A 20,783-nucleotide genomic window follows, 5' to 3' on the forward strand; every position below is an offset into this window, starting at 1 on the left:
TCTTGGGTCATTGTATTGATCAGAATAGCCAAGTCTTTCACAATTGATCATCATTCCAATATTGCTGTTGTTGTGCATAATGATCTCCTGGTTTTTCTCACTTTATTTTGCATCAGTTCGTATGAGTCTTTCCATGTTTTTCTGAAATCACTCTTCTCATCATTCATCTTTTCCCATGGCATAATAATATTCTATCATAGTCATATGCCACAATTTGTTCAGCCATTCCTCAATTAATGAACATCTTCTCAATTTCCAGTTCTTTGTCACTACAAAAAGAGCTGTTATAATTAGTGTTGTATATATAGGTCCTTTTTCTTTTCCCTTCATCTATTTGAGGTGCAGACCTAGAATTTGTGTTTCTGGGTCAACGGATATGCACAGTTTTATAGCCCTTTGGACCTAGTTCCAAATTGTTCTCCAGAGTGGTTGGACCAGTTCACAACTCCACTAACAGTATATTACTGTACCTATTTTCCTCTCATCCCTTCCAGCATTTGTAGTTTCTGATAGGTGTGAGGTGGTTCCTCAGAATTGTTTTAATTTGCCTTTCTCTAATCAATAGTGATTTAGAGCATTTTAATGACCATAGGTAGCTTTATTTCTTTTGAAAACTGCCTGTTTATATCCTTTGACCATTTATCAATTGGAGAATGGCTCTTATTATTTTAACTTTGATTAAGTTCTATACTCAGTATATATTTGAGAAATAAGGCCTTTATCAGAGAAACTTCATGTGAAAATTTTTTATTGCTTCATTGTCTAAGGTCATTTTTATAAAAATGTAGTTTCCCTGATTATCCCTTTTAATTAGATCTATTTTTGCTTTTGCTTAGTCTGAAATCATGATTGCTACCCATGCCTTTTTTAGTTTAGCTGAAGCATATTAGATTCTTTTCTAGCCCTTTATTTTAACTCTGTGTGTGTCTTTCTGTTTCAAGTGTGTCTCTTGTAAACGCATATTTTTGGATTCCGGTTTCTTATCTATTCAGCTATACACATCCATTTTATGGGTGAGCACATCCTATTCATATTCACAGTTATGATAACTAACTGTGTTTTTCCCTACATCTTATTTTCTTCTCTTTTTCCCCTGTCCCTCTTCAAATGTCTACCACTGCCTCCCTTAGTCTGCCCTCCCCATTATCATCCCCTTTCCTTTCTCTTATTCCCTTCCCCTCCTATTTCTCTATTGGGTAAGTTACATTTCTATACATTTCTTTCTCCATATATATATATCCTTCTTTGAACCTAATTCTAATGAGAGTGAGGTTCAAACATTGCCTGCCATCCCACCCCCATTTCCCTCTTCACTCTAAAAGTTATTCCTTGCATATCTCTTTTGTGTGAGAAATTTTTCCCTAGTCTACTTCTTACTTCCTTGTTCTTTCAGGTTATCCCTTTTTCTCACCCCTTTATTTTTTAAAGAGATCATCCCAACATAATTGACTCATTCCTGCATCTTCTTTCTATGTAGACTCCTTCTAACAGTCCTATTAATATTAAAGTTCTTAAAAGTTATATGTATGTGTATCATCTTCCCTTATAGAAATTTAAACAGTTTAACTTTATTGAGACACATGATCATTCTTTCACATTTATCTTTTTATGCTTCTCTGGAGTCATGTGTTTGAATGTCATATTTTATGTTCAGCTCTGGACTTTTTTATCAGGAATGCTTAATAGTCCTCTATTTCATTAAATATCCATTTTTCTCCCTGAAAGATTGTATTTAGTTTTGCTGTGTAGGTTATTCTTGATTATTAGCCTAGCTACTTGCCTTTCACAATATCACATTCCATGCCCTCTGATCCATTAATGTAGAAGCTAATAAATCTTGTGTTATCTTGACTGTGGTTCCACAATATTTGAGTTGCTTTTTTCTGGCTGCTTATAATACTTCCTCTCTGACCTGGAAGCCCTGGAATTTGGCTATGATGTTGTTGAGAGTTTTCATTTTGGTATCTCTTTTAAGAGGCGTTTGGTAGATTTTTTCAATTTCTATTTTATCTTCTGGATCTAAGATATTGTGTGGTTTTCCTTGATAATTTCTTGATATATGGTGTCAAGGCTCTTTCTTTTATCATGGATTTTAGGTAGTTCAATCATTCTTAAATTATCTCTCCTCAATCTATTTTCTAGATCAGTTGTTTTTGCAATGAGATATTTCATATTTTCTTCTTTTTTTTATTCTTGTGACTTTGTTTCATTGTTTCCTGATGTCTCATGATGTCATTAGCTTCCATTTGTCCAATTCTAATTTTTAAGAAATTATTTTCTTCATGAGATTTTGTACCTCTTTTTCCATTTGGCCAATTCTGTTTTTTAAGTAGTTGTTTTCTTCAGTGAATTTTTATACCTCCTTTTCCATTTGTCCTATTCTACTTAGTAATGAGTTCTCTTCAGTGAATTTTTGTGTCTCTTTTACCATTAGGCTGATTCTGTTTCTTATTATTTTCTTCAGTATTTTTTTTGTGCCTCTTTTGTCAAGCTATTAATTCTCTTTTCATAATTTTCTTGTATTACCCTCATTTCTTTTTCCATTTTTCTCTACTATTCTTATCTCTTTTTTAAATTCTTCCAGGAATTCTTGTTGGGCTTGGGTCGAGCATTTTTCTTTGAGGCTTTCTTTGTAGTTTTTTCCCCCACATTATTGTCTTCTTCTGGGTTTATGTCTTGGTCATCCCTATAATTTTTTGTTTGTTTGCTTCTTTTTGTGTTTTTGCTAGGCAGTTGGGATTAAGTGACTTGCCTGGGGTCACACAGCTAGTAAGTGTCAAGTGTCTGAGGCTGGATTTGAACTCAGGTCCTCCTGATTCCAGGGCTGGTGCTCTATCCACTACACTACCTAGCTGCCCCCCTGCAGTTTTTTATGATCAAATTCTTTTTTGTTGTTTTTTGCTCATTTTTCCAGCCTACTTCTTGACTTTCAATTTTATGTTAAAGTTGGGTTCTGTTTACCTCAGGTGGGGAGGCACTGTCCCAAGCTTCAGGCTTTATCATGTTGCTATTTTTAAAGCTAGTTCTGGGGTCTGTAAGTTGTTGGTGCCTCCAAGGTGGTATGATCCTGGGGGAGATGTGATCACTACTCTCCTGGTCTACACTTTGATCTTTACCCAGAAAGGGATCCTGGTCTCCTACAGCCACAAGCATTAGCACCCCCTTTTTGCCTCAAAACTGACCAGGGTCCCTGCTCTCTCTCTATCCTGGAACTACAACTCAGAAATGTATATGGGCAATAGAGTTGCCAGTCAGTGCCAGCTGTACCCAATGTCAGCAAGAGGTTCCCTGTGATCTCTTTTTTCACCAGTTGTTCAACTTGCTTACTCTCTCTGCGGTGAGAACTCCTAAAGCTGCTCCTTTGGCTGCAGCTGTCACATGTGTGGGTTCTAAATAAGCCTCCATCCTGGTGTCACAGACTTCTTCTGCTGACCTCCTAAGTTTTCTTAGTCTAGAAAAATGTCTCACCCTGACCTTTTGTTGGCTCTGCTGCTCCAAAATTTGATTTGAGGCATTATTTTAAAGTAGTTTGGAGGAGAATGTTGAGAGAGTTCATCTGTATTGCCTATAATTTGCCATCTTAGATCACCCCCTCCCCCCAATTTTTCTTATTCTTGAAGATTAAGTTCAAATCCATCTCTTTCTTGGACCCTTCTATGGTTCCCTCAAGTAAAAGTAATCTTTCCCTCCCTGAATCTTGCATTATAGTTATTTATCTGACATTCATCTCCCTACTAGATTTTAAGCACAATAGACAGTTCCATTTTCAACTTCAGAGGCAGGCAGTGGCACTGTGGATAGAACTTGGGCCTGGGGTCAGGAAGACAAGTTCAAATCTAGCCTTAGAGACTTACTAGTTGTGGGACCTTGGGCAAATCACTTAACCTCTGTTTGCCTCAGTTTCTTCAACTATACAACAGGACAATAATAACACCTGTCTCTCAGGATTGTTGTAAGGATTAAATGAGATAATGTTCGTAAAAATTGCCTAGCACAGTGTCTGGGATGTAGTGGGTGCTATATTAATACTTATTTCTTTCCTCTCCCTCCCCTTTACATTTCTAGTGCCTAGCACCTTACATTGTACATGGTAGGTGCTAGATAAATGTTGGTTGAATTGAATTGAGAGATTCTACTTTCTATGGCCTTCTCTAGCCAAGTTAGGCATTGGAACACATCACTGTTCACTTCCAGCAAGCAGCACAATCTGGACATGCTTCCCAACTTGTCAATTACCTGGCCTCTATGTGATAGGTTCCTGAGCTAAAAACACCATTACATTGAAGACCTAGAAGATGGGGAGATAATTTCTGAATGAGGTTTTGTTTTCCCTCTTAGTCAGACATCAGTGCACAGAAAGTGGCCAAGTGAGCGCTCCATTTCTCTTCCAAATGAAACTGAGATGGTGGAATTCAAAATGAGGCAACAGACTATGTTACCTTTCCTTCTCAAGAAAGAGGAAAGCTTGGAACAGCTGCATGGTGGTGACTTTGGTTTTCTGGTGCCAAGACATTGCTCAGAGCCTAACATTTCCAAGTCTGTAACGGGTAAGAATACCTTCCAGTTTATGAAGGCAAAGATTCAACACACTAAAGCTAATGGTAAGTTTGGTGATATGCCCATTCCAAATGTTTTGTTGATAATGTGACAAATGAGTTTACTTTCTGTGATATGTAGGCTGTTTGAATCTAAATAGCCTAGATATTTTTGCAAATATCATACAATGAATTCTTCTGAACAATAGTTTAAAACATTTCAAATAAATCTAGCAGAAGGGCTAGATTGGCACTGCTTGGCTAAGGCCACAGGGCCTGTCAAACTGTGCTGATGCCTGTCCTTTTTCTTTCATCTTGGTTTTGCTCTGGGGATAGTCTGATTTCTCAATGGGGAAATAGGATCCCCAATTCTCATATACATTGCCTCTTCTCCGCACCAGAAAGTTGTTAATAAAAGAGTTGCCAATTTTAGAAATCGTCTAAAGGTTTTTCCTAGCAAAGAGAAAAGTTTAAAAGGTACCCAATATACAAATACACATCTGTTATGGAACAGGGAATTTATATTTCAACACAGAAAAGGGAATGCTAAGCAATAAACATACAATTATTAGAACAGAATATGGTACTTATCATTACTATTAAAAATCAGTTAGAAGGCTAATATTCAAGCTTTATTGAGATCTAGACAGGTTTTGTGCAAGGTTGCTAATTAGCCAGTTAACATTTCACCTCCACTGAGCACATAATTAATCAAACACCAAAGAGGATTTTCATTCTGGAGGCCTCCCTTTCTGAAAACAATGTTTTTGCATCACAGATCCAATTATGCTACCATTGTTGCAACCATTCTGGTAGATGCCATTTTTATTACCAGCACTTGTAGGCCTTCCAGGGCCTTGCTATGTCCACAGAGTCTATGCTAGAAGCTAGGAAACACAAAAGGAGAGGCAAGATAGCCAAGGACCTCTAGTATAAGCCTGGCTGGTTCAGTCCATTGTTCCAAAGATGAGTAAAGACCTGGAAGGCCCCTGCCTTGTCATTTTGCTGGGGTAAGAAGGGACCCTTCCTTTCTCCACCCCACAATTGGAGGCTTATCTTGTTTTCTTGAAGTACCTCCAACCTGCCAGCTGAAAGCAGTCTCTTCTATTAGGTGTGACGTCTTGCATTATCATCCTTTCTGACCAAGTAACTAATGGAAGAACTCAACCCAATGACTTTGTTGATGAGTCATACCTAGCTAAAAGCAGATAGAGAATATCTGCACATACGCTATGGGGTGGATGATAAAAACCTGTTACATAGATATATAAAGTTATAAACTACATACAACAATTTTATCTTCCTTTAATGGTTACCTTCCTTATAGTGTAAATTTTCAAATGGATCTGTAAGTTCATCAGTGTGAATATTCTCTCCAATGATTCAAATTATGGTTATTCATCCCTGTCCCTCTTGTGTGACTTTTGTCAATGCCCTCCAATATTTTTACCCTTATAGGGGAGAGCTGGATGACTGAGAGAGAACAAGGAAGCTAGCTACGACCCCTTTTGCACCTTCTTTCTGTTCTCTTAACATTGTGAGGATACCAGTAGAGGACGTGGACTGTCCATCAGTTATCCCTTACCCTTGCCCTGTGATCAGCCCACTTCTTTTCTGATCTTAAGGATTTTTAAGTAGCCAATTCACAGTTTCATAGCAACCCATGAAATTATAAATAGTCTGCTGAAAAATCTTAAAGTAGATCCGTAAATTAGCATATAGTAGCACAAGGAGAGCACAAAACAGTGATGATATCTAGATGTCATAAAAGAACCAGCAGCTTTTTGATGCCTAAAGTATTTCCCAAGCTCTTTATTAGAGAATACTGAGGAATATAGTTCTAATAGAGATTGCAGGCATAATATTCCATCCATCATAGCCTTAGGCAGTCTTTGAAACCCATAGTATTTATATTTGGCTAATATAGTGAAAACTACATTTTATAGGCAGGCACATAATGTTAGGACCCACAATCTTGGCAGGTAGAGAGGCATTATGGAAAGCTATATTGGGAAATGAAGGTGATATAAAAATAAGAAATATCAATAATTTTTTTAAAAAAAGACTTCCAGCAGCTTAAGAGCCCAGTACATGAGACTTTCTCTAGAAAGAGCCAAGAAAGGGTAATACAAATACAGACACACTGGGAAAGCCAGTCAGATAATCAGCTTCCCTAGGGCTACATTCTCTTTGACAAAAAAAAGATTTCCCCTGGCTCTCTTGTTCTCCCTCCTTTCAACAAATTAACTCTGTGATATAAGAACCAATTTCAGAAATATCAGTCCAGGGACCTAAGCCATCTCTGCTAAGTCAGAAGGAAGCTTGGAAGACCCCATCTATGACCTGGCTAGCATTTTTGTGACAGTAAGGAGAAGGAAACACAAATAAAAAGACCAAAGCTTTAGAGGAATTGGTTGAGTCATTTGATAGTCAACTCTTTGACATTCTTTTAATTTGAGTTTCTTAATTTCATATAGAATCTCCTGGTTCTAAATTGCTGCAAGGCAAGTGGTTTTCCACTTTGTCTCAGTCCTTTGATGGGCACTTGAAATACATTGGTAGAAATCCAGCCTGGCTTTCCAATTTACCCTTGCTCTCCTCCCAACTTAGAACCTGCCTCCTCAGACCCAGGCAGACACTCCCCTTCCTTTGCCTGGAGATTTCTCCAATCATTGATATATATTGGCTCTGTTCTAGGTGAGCCATGAAAAAACACAATGAATCTCACAAATTCTTCTACCAGCTGGCCAGAGGACCTCCGAAGTTTCTTGCTTAATGTTTCAGGACTGTAGGATGCTAAGGGACTAACAGAAGAAAAGAAACATGAATTGTGGAGGATTTCCTTCCTATCTCTCTCTCTTATCAGTGAGAATACAAGAGGAAGTAGGTGCCTGCAGTTTTACAGAGGTGTTTAGTCATGGTCAGTGATAGATTTGGAGTTGAATGGAAACTAAGAGTTCTTCAAGTCCAATCCCTGGATTTTATAGATGAAGAAATGGAGGCCTGTAGGGAAGCTAGGTGGTGCTAGGATGGAACCCTGGGTTTGGAATCAAGAACACTTATCTTTCTCAGTTCAAATCTAGCCTCAGACACCCAACTAGCTGTGTGACCTTGGGCAAGTCACTTAACCCTGTTTACTTCAGTTTGTCGTCTGTAAAATGAGCTGGAAGAGAAACTGGCAAACCACTCCAGCATCTTTGCCAAGAAACCCCAAGTGGGGTCATGAAGAGCTAGAATGATTGAAAGACTGAACAACAACAGAGGCCCAAATAGGTTAAGCAGTTTGCAGAAAGCTGTGCAGGTAGAATGTGGCAGAGCCAGAATTTGAATCCAAGTCCTCTGACTCTAAATCCAATGCTCTTTTGTGTCAGGAAGCAGCCTCAGAGCTGTCCAGGTTGATTGGTGGTTTGAGAGGACAGCCTGGAATTAGCCATAATGTGGAAGGAGGGTCAGCAAGTGCAATGGGGATGTGGAATCTGTGTCTTTGAGGGAGATTAGGGAATGGGCCTATGTGTTCTGACAGTATGTTTGTAAGATTAGAAAGTGAAAGAATCACTCTGTGTTATTCTAAATGTGGCACTTGGGAGCTTAGTTCTAAGTTTGGGAGTCAGTGTAAGATCAAAAGGAATGAGACTAGAGACTGTGTGTGGGGTGGGGCAGATTGGGTTGGTAGTGCTATGAATGGTTCCTGGTGCCCACTCTCACAAAGCATATACTAACAGAGAGTAATCTACACTGAAAACAGTAAGATCTGCTCAGGATAGCATATCCTGGAGTACAGGGTGACCTAGAGTACAGAACATAATAACAACACAAATAGTTTGTGGAGAAACCCCTGATCTCTGTCCTTTGTCTGGGACGGGCCACCTGTTGAACTGCCCTCTACCTCATGGAAAACAGTCCCCTGTTGAATAGTGTAGAGGCATTCTTTCAGGAACTCTAAAGTCCTCTAACACCCCCACCTTGGTCTGCTATTGCCAACTTCTAGATCTACCAGCTTCAGTAGGGAGAAAAGGGCTAAGGTAGATAGGTTATGCCAGTTTTCTTTCAGACTCCAAATCAATCTTGGCATGGTTCCTACCTTAAAAACAAAACAAAAACAAAAACGAAAAAACAAACACCTTTTTGAGATACTTGGCCATGCCTACATGTGACGAATTAGTCTAACTGGAGGGAGCCACCCATCTCCCCAATGTGCTCACATTGAATCCTGCTTTTGATTTCAGGGGTTATATCCAGTTTTATGGCTTTTCTGCAAAGCTGTCCACTTAATTAAATTAATTTAAATTAATTATTAAAGGACAATTTGGGGGTAGTTTTTGGAGTTTGGTGGGATGACTCTTGAATTCAAACTTCCAAATCACTGGATATTGTGGATCTGTGTTATGGTGAACTTGGAGATCACTTTGAACTTATTATTTTCTTGGGGTGAGCAAGCAATCACCTTAACAATCCTTTGGCAATCAAAATGATCGTTGAGTATCTATTCTAGTCTTTACCTGTTACCGAAACAGGAGAGCAAAACTGTGCAAGTCTGGAAGGAAGGAAATATTATAACATATTCAGCCTCAGCATAATCCTTTCATTACTCTCCTTATTAGTCCTGTGCATTATTGGATGCTATTGCATATTTTGGCCATTGTGCGGAACTTGGGGAAATTCACTTCCAGGACTTCTGGAGGCATTGCTGGTTAACAGTTGTTTGCTATGTTCATGTTAACCCCACTACCAGACCCCAAGCCAGAGCTTTTTCTCTAGAACCAGCAAATATCAAAAAGAATGAATATGGGGTAAAATAAAGTGAAGTGAAACTCCCAGAAAAGAGAGATAATATTCCAACATAACAATTAGAGCCTCAGAAACGATAATGAGACAAGAGCAAGAATGTCAGTAATGGTTTAGAAGCTTGATAAAAGAATTAAAGGCAGAAATTATAGAAATTTGAGCTCTCTAAGAACAAAGAAAAATAATGAATGAATAAAGAAATGAAAAAGCGTTCGTTAAGCATGCCTAATACCAGGAAACAAATGTATCCTGACTTCAAGAAACTCCTCTCCCTCATGGAAAGAAACGGCACATAAAAGAGAACAGTGACCAAGAAAGGGTGTGTTGGTCTGGGATATCAGAGACGGGGAGTGGAACAATAGGAATTCAATCAATATGTCCTTTCTAGAGGCAATGGTGGTATTGATTTGAAGATAGTTCTGTGAGAAAGAATTATAAAGAAGTTGTGAAGGGGAGGGAGCATAGAGTTAGCACATGAGTGGCAGGACTGAAAATAAAGGATCATGGTACTAGGGCAGCAGTGGCAGAAGAAATCAGAGATTTGTAGAATCCACAGTATTCTAATGGAGATGAGCCCTAAATTCACTTCCTTTAGAAATGTAGTAACCAAATTCCATAGCTTCAGCATTAAACACACACACACACACACACACACACACACACACAAACGAAGCAATTAGGAGCATCAGGACCTTCATAAATCAAGAAAAAACAACCTGAATCTCACAAAACTATTTGTATACCAAAAGAAAGAAATGAAAAATCTGGAATATAATGTTCTGAAACATAGAAATGAAATGAAAACAGAGAAAATAAATTTGTGCCCTAAAATAATATATCATGCATACTTAAGCTTAGGCATCAATGAAAAAGATACTTTTCAGTAAAAAAAAAAAAAAAAAAAGAGAGAAATTTTAATCATTTCTCCTGAAGAGACCATAACGGAACATGTCATTTTGATATTCATATTCATCAATCCAAAAATACTTGATATAGTAAACAAGTCCACATAATAAGCAAAGATCTAATGTATTATAAATCAATGTTTATATCCTTCAAAGAGAAAACAAAGCTATTTTTAAAAGATACCTCTTGTCTGAAGTCATTGAGAAAAAATATTTAAGAAAAGGAGCACAAAAGGTACCTTAATGGAGAGAAAAGAGGAGTAAGGAAGACTTGAAATAATATTTCTGGTACTGTGCAACTCCACAAAGAGATAGAGATGGAAAGAGTAAGGGTAACCCAGATCCACACTCTTATCAAGACTGGGCTAAAGTGGTGACAAGACTACTAAATTTTAGACATCTTACCTTGTATCACTGAGAAAACAGAGAGGATGTATGGGTAAATCATATCCTAAAATCTCTTAGAAACAGGATTAACTGAATGAATATTTGTTGGAATGGGGTGCTAGAGATGATCATGAAATGAAAATGTGGGGTATTGGGGAGGGATACGGAAAGTCTGATCCATATTCTAATCTAGATTGGGAGAGAGAGAGAGAGAGAGAGAAAGACTGATAGAAACAAAGAGATACAGAGACAGAAGCAGAGAGACAGACACAAACAGAGAGATAGAGACACAAAGACAGAGAGACAGAGACAGAGATGAAAACAGAACAAAAGAAGAATCAACAAATCTGAGTTTAAGGCTGAACAATAGAGTCTGGGAAGTATTTGTGGGAGGAGAGTGATATCATATTGTTGCAAGCAAACAAACTGCAAATATCTAGTGCTGATTAAAAAAAGTAATTTAATAGAATTTGATAAAGTATCAACAATAATTATAATTGTGAATGTTGGTGGACTAAATATCCATAAAACAGAAGAAAATGGCAGAATGGATTATAGAACTCAATACTTTGCTGCATACAAGAACCATAAATAAAACATAAAGACATACAAAGTTAAAATGAGTGGTTGGAATAAAATTTATTATGCTTCAGGCAAATCCAAAAAAGGAGGAATTTCCATTATGATTTTAGATAAGGCACCAGTAAAAATAGATACTGTCAAGAGAGACAAACAGGGAAACTACATTATACTTAAAGCAACCACAGATAATGAAATAATTTATATATCTATATCCATATCTATCTAAACCATGCCTTATTGATGCCTTTTGTATTAACATCACAGTTATTTCTGGGGAGGGGAGAAGGAAGGGTGAAATTCTCCCCTCTATTCCAGATTGAGCTCTCTTTTCTAATAAATAAAATAGTTAAAACTATTTGTAAAAACATCTGATACAGTGATTGCATCTGACAATATATACAATACAGTCACCTGACTCCCTGTCAGAAATAATATCGATATGAAATATAAATATATAGATATAGATGTTCCCTAAATCACCTTACCTAAGTACTTAAAGGAAAAACTAGCAAAAATACAAAAATACCTAAATAGTAAGACAATAATTATAAATTATTTAAATGTCCCTCATTCATAATTTGATAAATTTTATTAAAAGATAAATAAGAAGAAATTTAGAGTTCTGAACAGAATGCTGGAAAAGTCAGATTTGATAGACCTATCTGATCTAAACACAAAAAGGAAATGAATGTAGGATAGACTTTCAAACCTGCTTTCCCTGAATTAATACTGGACTATGCACTTCAACTTGTGCAATGCCCCTAAAGAACTTTTTTTTAGAAGTTCATGCATTTATTATTTCAGGGCCTATGTTAGAGAAGGAGGTGGTGGTCTATCTTAATGATTTCCTCATTTATTCCTGTGACCATGCCAAATACATCTAATTTGTCTGGGCTGTCATCCAGTAGCTATGTTAGTACAGCTATTTGCCAAGTTGGAAAAGTGCCAATATGTCAAAGAGATGGAAATTCTTGGTACATAATAGATGCTGGGGAGCACATATAGATCTAAGTGCAGTAATGATGGCACTGCATTAGGAGACTGTTGAATTGGTGAAAGACCTGCAATAAAGCCTCAGTTTTATGGGAAAATAGAGTTTAGAGTTTGGCAACAAGAAAAGCCCATCACAAGGATCAGTGGAATATGGTTAGAAAGGTAATCTCAGCTGGCAGATCATGAGTTTCACCACTTCATTGTGATGAAGAGGCCTACTGCCTCTTTTCTAGAGTCCAGATGAGAGCCTAGTGTTCTTTCTACTACCTCGTCTTTTTAAGCCTGCCTTACTTGCAGGGCCAATAACCCTTCACTGCAACTCACCTCCAGTTTATGAGATCCCCTTAAATTTTATATTAAAATAAAAAAGTACTCCTAGCAGTGGTATGGTGGTAAACGTTTAACAACTGGCTTTCTGGGGGGGAGGTGTTTATGAAGGGAATGTATGCACAACAAACTTTTAAGTTTAATTTTTATTATTAACATTTTCTCCATTACTTTCTTAAGTCTAGACATTCAATAAAACAATAAAGCAAACCTTAATTTGTGGCATTTGCCAATTTCTGACGTATTCATGCTCACACTGAAAATTTAACAAGTGACTCTTATAAGCTGGTTTCAGCAAACCCCTACTCTAAGTGTGAATCAGGTACAGAGGAAAGGCACATGGCTCACCTAGAAACATGATACACAGGGATTGAGTTGAGAATACAATTAAAGCCCCATTGTGGCACTGTGAAATGAGTTCTGAATTTGAAGCCAGGGGACCTGGGTTCATATCCTGACTGCCACTTACAATCTCTACAACTTTGGACAAGTCATTTTATTTCTTTGGGCCACAATTTTCTCATCTGTTGAATGAGGGCCCTGGAATAACATCTTTTCCAGCTCTGAATCTATGATCCAATACAATACTTCCATGGAGTAAGTATCATACTTAACTTTCATGCTCTTCCCCAATAAACCTTGGTCAGAAACATCCTCCTCCTTACCAACACCCTAAGCAATTTGATTTCAGCTTCACTATAGGAGTACTCAATATGTTATTAATCTTTTTTTTTAAAGGTTTTACCATACCTTCTATCAAACTCAGTAGCCAAAGAACTGAGGTAAGATGTTACTTTACAATAATTGAAATAAAAACAAAAATAGAAGTTAAAGAACCTTTTCTAGCTAAGAGTCCTATTCAATAACTGAAAATTTAGTCTTTAGATTTCCTGAAATTATTTCTTTCTAAGGAGATATTGGGTGGTATTTGCTGTTAATCTTTTTCATTTTCTTGTCTCAATTTTCAAGTCTCTTCCATATAATAAATTACAGCAATAGGTTTGCTTCATTATTACAGTGCCTAGAATTCAAATAATTTTCAGCAGAGGTATATGAAACTAGATTTTCCCTAGGTTTAAACTCCTTGCTGGTATTATTTAAAGTCTTTTTAAAAGGCTACTTTAACTCTTCCAAGTATATCATCAGTTAGTGTCCTGAAGGAAAATGAAATACTAGTCTAGAAAAGGCATAAGGATGGGGATTGGACCTGTGATTTCACTACAATAGAGTTTATAATGAAATAAAACTCGAGAGGGAACTCTCAGTCAATAAGAATTTATTAAGTACCTACTATGTGCTAGGCATTGTGCCAAGTGCTAGGCATACAAACAAAGAAAAGTAAAAGACAATCTCTACTTCTCAAGGAGCTCACAGTCTAGTGGAGGAGATAAAATGTAAACAGCTACATACAAACAAGATGTATACATACATACGTATATATGTTATAAATCTTAGAGGAAAGACACTAGCATTGAAGGGGACTGGGGAATTCTCCTTGGGAAAGGTAGGACTTTAATTAGAACTTGTAGGAAGCCAGAGAGACTAGGAAAGATCGATGAGAAGGGAGAGAATTCCAGACATAGGGAACAGCCAGAGGAAATGCCAGTGAGAGATGGAGTGTCCTAGGTGAGGAACCACAAGGGGGCTGGTGTCACTAGAGCATAGAGTATGCAGAAGGAAGCAAGGTGTAAGAGGACTGGAAAGGTAGGAGGTTATGGTGGGCTTTGAACAAAATACTGGCTTATATTTGATCTTGGAGGTAATAGGGAGCCACCAGTTTATGGAATGAGGGGCAGGGTAACATGGTCAGACTTGTGTGTAAGGAAGATCAACTTGGCAGTTGTGTGATGGATGGACTGGAGTGGCAGGGAGATTAGCCAGCAAGCTATTGCAGAAAGATCAGGTGTGAGGTGATGCGGGCCAGCACTGGTGTAGTGACAGTGGCAGAAAAGAGAAGATGTTACAAAGGTAGAAATGATAGGATTCAACTCATTGGATGGAAGGGGTGGGGGGAGTGAGAGAGAGAGTAAGCGTTCTTGTATGACACCTAGCTTGTAAGCCTGGGTGACTAGGATGATGGTAGTACCTTCAACAGCAATATGGAAGTTTGGAAGAAGAGATGGTTTGAAGGGAAAAATTAGTTCAGTTTTGGACTGATATCTACAGGTGATCCAGTTCAAGATATTCAATAGGCCATTGGAGATGAGACTAGAGGTCAAAAGAGATGTTAAGGCTTTATACATAGATTGGAGAATCATCTGCATAGAGATGATAATTGAATCTCTGGGAGTTGATGAGATCATCAAGTGAGATAGTAGAGAGGAAGAAGAGAAGAGGGCTCAAGACACAGCCTTGGGAGACACTCAATGTTAACTGGTAGGACCTGGATGAAGATTCAGCAAAGGAAATTGAGTGTTCAACCAAGCAGAACAGGGATAGACTAGTGTCATGGAAACCTAGAGAGGAGAGTGTGATTGACAGTGTTGAAGGCTGCAAAGAGATTAAGAAAGATGAGGATTAAGAAAATCCTATTAGATCTGGCAATTAAGATATTATTAGTAACTTTAGAGACAGAACTTCATTGATTGATGAAGTTAGAACTGCAGAGTTAAGAAAAAAGTGAAAATGGAGATACCAGTTATAGATGGTCTTCTCAAGTTTAATCATGCAAGGGAAGATAGATATAGGATGATAGCTAGCTGGGATGGATGGGTCAAGTGAGTGTTTTTTTTTTTTGTTTTTGTTTTGTTTTGGTTTGGTTTTTTGGCTTTTTTAGAATTTGTGAAACATAGGCTTAGGTATTAGGCAAGTAGATGGAGAGAGCTTGAAGATTAGTGATGGAGTAGGGATGATAGAGGGAGCAATTTGCTAGAGAAGATGGAATAGAATGAGATTACTCACAGATGAGGATTCTCCCTCTACCACAGTAAGTCAGCACCTCCTCTGCGCTTTATAGTCTTAGACAGATGCCTAGAATAGAGATGGTAAACTAGGCCCATTGACCATAAAGAGCCTTCAAAACTCTAGATTACAGCAAGAACCAGAAAAATGTAATTGAGAAAGGTTTAACAAAAATAAATAAAAATACAATTCTACATAGATAATGTTAACTTGTGGTAGTCTAAGGCAATATGGCAAGGAATTTTTATTTCAACTGGACACCATTGGCCTAGAGCCCTGAGAAGCTCCAGTGACTTGCCCAGGGTCATAAAGTCAGCACGTGTCGGAACTGAGACAGACCTTGATCTACCTGGCTTTGAGGCTGATTCTCTGTCCTAAAAGCTGATATGTGCTGTCAAGGAAGAATTCAGACACTGGGCAAATGTGACTCGATACCTCATTTATTCTTCAGCCATCTCTTTGAGATGGAAGAAAATTCTAATTTAAAGGTAAGAAAATATACCCAAAAAAGATTATGTGACTTCTTTTCTTTCTAATTCCTGTATTCATGTTACAGTCCTTCCGTTCTCCTCATACACAGGTACCTGCAGGGATTATTAGAAAGAACTATTAAGTAACATAAGCCCCAAATTAGCTAGCTATGTTTTCCTGTGTGTAACTGTGAAAATGCTAGCACAATAAACTATGGAATCTGCACACTGCCCAGAGAATGAAAAGACAAGAAGAATAAACTTTATAAGTCTTTTTAGAGACTGTTTTCCTATCTATGTATTATAGGCCATGCACATAGATTTCTTGCATTAGGTTATACTGGCCTCTGGAGGCAAAGAACAAAAGCCAGCTCAACTTGAAATTGGATGAAAGACAAGGGTCTGTCTATTTTACATCACCTGTGGTGACTAATTTTAGACATCAGGGATGTCATATTTCTAAGACACTCATCTAGCTATGACTCACCTAGATAAGCATTCATCATCAGCATTCTAATGTACGTTGGAAGTCTCATGATGATCAATGTTACAACATGAGAATAAAGTAATTTTGAATTAATCAAATGAAGAATTCCAAAGAGTTGGATCAATTATTATGAAAATTCAGATAAGAAGAAGTTATGTGTCTCTTGTTCTTAAAAAAAAAAGTCTTATCTAATAAGACATTCGTTGTTCAAATATGAAAAGCTATGAATCTTAAGATAAGCCTGGTCCTTTAAAAATAAAACCAAATCAATTAATTTTCCTTTTTATTCTCAAAAATACTTAAAGATTGCTGGAAATGAGATTCCAATTATAAAAACTGGAATCTGTTGTAGATCCTTGTGTTTTGGCCATTGTCCCACCATTCTAGAAGGCGGCACTGATCGAAGAACATTCTCGTTAGTGTTAACTTAGGACCACGGAATATATAATTATTGTCATTTAACATTCTAATATTCATCTAAATTTTCACTCTTTTCTTCTAGTTTCCCTTACCACAACTATCATTGTTGCCTATGGGGTCAAATCAACTTGTTCTTCTAGAAAACAAGAAGTTTCTTAAAAAGACAGAAAGACATATTACAAGCACCATATATCCTATGCCTGGTCTCATAGAACCCACCAGTCCATCCGATGCCTTTCAGTTACCAAATAAATTGCAACAAACCCAGTCTAAAGTTTTTGTGGACCATAGTCTCAGAACATCTGACAGTTACAATTCCATTTGGTCTAGGAATATGTGCTCTTTTCAGAAGGATCATTGGCATTCATTAGGTGAGGGCTTGAGAGAGCATCTGGAAAGGCAAGGAAATCTAAAACATAGGAAAGCTGAAGATGGAGTCCAACTTGAAGACTCTCACTTTGAAAAAGGTCTGCTGCAGGCGTCCTTCGAGAATGAGGACATTTTAAAAGAAGACTACGTTGCCAAGGACAAAGAGATTGATTCCCATGATGGTGGAATAAAAGATACTGAAGGGGGAAATACTCATTGTATGACATCAAGAAATCAGCATAGCTTAAGGAGTAGGAACAATCATGAACAAGATCAAGGAATGATATATGCCACTCAAACCAAGCTCCAAGAAGTTAACCCTTCAATAATGACACAAGACCAGAGTGAAGGTTCTGGAAATGAACTTCCCAATCTGAAGAGTACATCAGGGCATACAAATGAGACAAGTGAGCAAAATCATATTTCAGAACTTGTCTTTACAACCCTTCCCATTGTTAACACTCCTGACCCCACCGCAAAACTATCTAAAAGCCACATGGGCAGAGAGACATCCATAAAAATAGCAGGATCAGAAACAACAGGAACAGAAATGAGTGAAATGGTACCTCTGGTCTGCATTACTTTTCCTGGAAATGAATGTCCCAGGGAACCAGCCATGGCCAAACAAGGTCTCTCAAAGAGAAAGAGTACTACTCTTCATAGCAATAGCAACACCTTCCATAGACTTGCTCACCAAGAAAATGACAAATGTAGGATGAAGACATTCAGGAAGAAATTGGACTCAAAGACAAAGATAAACAGCAGGACATCTCAGAGCCACCCAGTTTCTATCGAGGGTTCCATCAAACCTACTGTTCAGAAAGCAAGCATGAAAAGGCAAGTGTTTCCCACATTAGGGCTTGATGAGTCCAAGCCCAGACAATCAACCAAACTTCAAAGAAGAGGGCCACACACAGAGGAGAAACTACCAGACTTCCATGCTTTGAAACCCCAAAAGCAAGGATTTCCCTGTATCTGCAAAAATTCTGAACCAAAAAAGACTACTGCTCCTGTTTCTGTTCCTCCAGCAAAGTCAAAATTTAATTTTTTGGACCTGAAATATAGTGATATGTTCAAGGAAATCAATTCAACTGATAAAGGACCAGGAATTTATGAAATGTTTGGGACTCCTGTATATTGTCATGTCAGAGAAGCTGGACGTCAGGAAAACAAATTCTACAGGGAAACAAGTTCTGCTCCAGCTGGAAGATGTCTTTCAAACAAATGTCGTTCCACACATAATGAAAGAAATAGCAATGGCAGAGTAAGGATTTCCCAGAAAAAGGGACATACAAAACCTCCAAAAAGTTCTCTTGGCATTAAACAAAAGCACAAAAATTTAATTTCAAAAGAAAAAAACCACAAGTTAACAGCAGATGTCATAGAAAATATGGAAAATGATGTAATTTCAGAACCTGATTGGCATATGAAATCTTCAGGAAATACCTCTCCCTTTTGTAAAGAAGGAGCTCAGCTCCTTAACTCCATTCAGTCTCCAGAGGACCTTGATGCATACAGAAAACAGAATGAATCCACCCCTAGCTCAGATGTGTCCAGTGTAGAAAAAGTTTCTGTGGAACAATCCTTAAATGATGAAGATCATTCCCCCAATGAGATACTTGCCACAAGCCTCAGAGATCTGCATGAGCTTGAAGAGAAGCATCAGACCAAATCTGTAACTTCAGTGAATATCTGGTTAAGGCTAAGTCAGGAGAATGCCCTTGAGTCCGTATTACAAGAAAGATTTGATATGGAGACTCTTGAAAATCTGAAAGTCAGCCAGACTTTTTCTGAGACCCCAACAGCTGACAGAGTTTCCAGTGAACTTCAAGCAATGACTTCTTTCTCTTTCCCAGAAAGACCAAAAAGTGCCTCTTCTCAGCCACCTTTAAGCCCAAACTGGATATATTCCATGGAAGACAGCAGTGTAGCAAATAAGTCAATGACATATGAGAATGCTGAAAAAACTTTAAGTGTTACAAGTTCAATTTCTATGGATACTCTGGACTCTGAAAATAATGAACAAGTGACCGATGAATTACTAGGTTGTCTAGCAGCAGAACTATTAGCTCTTGATGAGAAAGACACAAACTCCTGGCAAATGGTGACAAATGACACACATGCTGAAACACAAAACCCAATCATCACTGGAACGGGAAATACTTTCCAAGACCTTGAAAAAGAAACAACAAGACTCAAAATCCAGGTATACCATTGCTCGGAAATGAAATTCCAAATGTCACTGTGAATAGACTATGATTTTATTCAACAGCATATCTAATTGTTAAAGCATTAATATGTTTGATCAATCAACAAATATTTACCAAGTATTTATTATATGTAAGGCATATAGCTTTTGTTTGGAATATAAGTCTAGTCCCTGCCCTCAAGCATTTAAAAAAAGAAATTTAGTGAAAATATGAATAATAGTACAAGAGATAAACAACTACAGCCAGGTCCTGATTAGTGAGAATCCCCTGAAATGCATTCAAATTTGCAGTAGTCAGAGTTTTAACTATGCAGTATGATTTTGAGACCATTTCAGGGACTTCTCACTAATTCTCACTAACTGGGCCTTAGTTATACTAGTTATAGAAGTAGTAGAGACACTACAAGACACCTTGGGATTAGTTGCTGAATGATTACTGAGTAAGTGCTTTAGGAGTTCAGAGGACATAGGTAGTGTTGAAAAAAATATTAATACTCATACTGTACTCTATGATTAGGCTCAAGTCTGCCAGAAACAATTTTATTGAATTTAACATTAATCCATATCCAAGCTATTTCTAACTTGGAGGGAGAGATATCCAAACTGCCATAGTCCCCAGTGTCTTCCAACATGACTCTTCCCCAAGATTTAAGGTAACATTTATAGAAATCTTGAACAAAGAAAAGATCGTAATTTGGTTCATATAATTTTGGGCTAACATTCTAGAATAGTCAGGCTATTGTATATATTGTGTAATAGTCAAGCTAGCTTGTATATGGTGCTTTGAGATTTGTGAAGCACTTTATAAATATTTTATCCTAACAACAATCCTGAGAGGTAGGTGCTATTATTATCCTATTTTACAGAAGAGGAAACTGAGTCAGAAAGAAATTCAGTGACTTGCCCAGAGTAACATAGGTTAAGTATTCGAGGCTGCATTTGAAGTCAGCTTTTCCTGATTCTAAGTCTATTGCCCAATCCACTGTGCTATCTAGCTGTCTCACTAGAGGTCATGGGACACCATAAAACAAATACACAACACTTTTTTTCTGAGAAGATGGTGTATGCTGGTCACTTGGGATGTGTATTTCTATACTCTTAGATTACCAATTAGTAACATTAGTTTAAACTAAGATTCCAGAGAGGGAAGTGTTATTACTGAATTTTGAACTAGAAGGAATCTTAGTTTGGTTGGTTTTTTTTTTTGAGTTGCTTCTCTAATTTTTGTACTTCATTTTGTAAAACTTGAATGAAAACCTGAATTTATAAACTAAACGTGATGTGTGTGGTGACACATACCTGTAATTCCTGATATGGGGAAGGTTGAGGGTTGTGGATCCATTGAGCTCAGAAATTCTGAGCTGCAGTTGGACTAAAGCCAATCAGATATCCATACTAAGTCTGGTACCAGTA

The 20,783-nt window shown here is 37.6% G+C and overlaps 1 protein-coding gene across 1 annotated transcript in view; it reads left to right on the top strand.

The window, feature by feature from the left end:
• MAP3K19 (mitogen-activated protein kinase kinase kinase 19) overlaps positions 1 to 20,783 on the top strand; it is a 50,749-nt gene that overhangs the window by 21,969 nt on the left and 7,997 nt on the right. Inside the window, exons 5-8 of the mRNA XM_027835671.1 lie at positions 4,339 to 4,573; positions 9,839 to 9,863; positions 15,446 to 15,482; positions 15,574 to 15,577. Coding sequence (XP_027691472.1) covers positions 4,339 to 4,573; positions 9,839 to 9,863; positions 15,446 to 15,482; positions 15,574 to 15,577 — 301 coding nt within the window. The remainder of the gene's footprint in view (positions 1 to 4,338; positions 4,574 to 9,838; positions 9,864 to 15,445; positions 15,483 to 15,573; positions 15,578 to 20,783) is intronic.

The sequence above is a fragment of the Vombatus ursinus genome, unplaced genomic scaffold (assembly GCF_900497805.2).
Source record: "Vombatus ursinus unplaced genomic scaffold, bare-nosed wombat genome assembly UNPS02014816.1, whole genome shotgun sequence".
In the NCBI taxonomy this organism is placed as follows: domain Eukaryota; kingdom Metazoa; phylum Chordata; class Mammalia; order Diprotodontia; family Vombatidae; genus Vombatus; species Vombatus ursinus.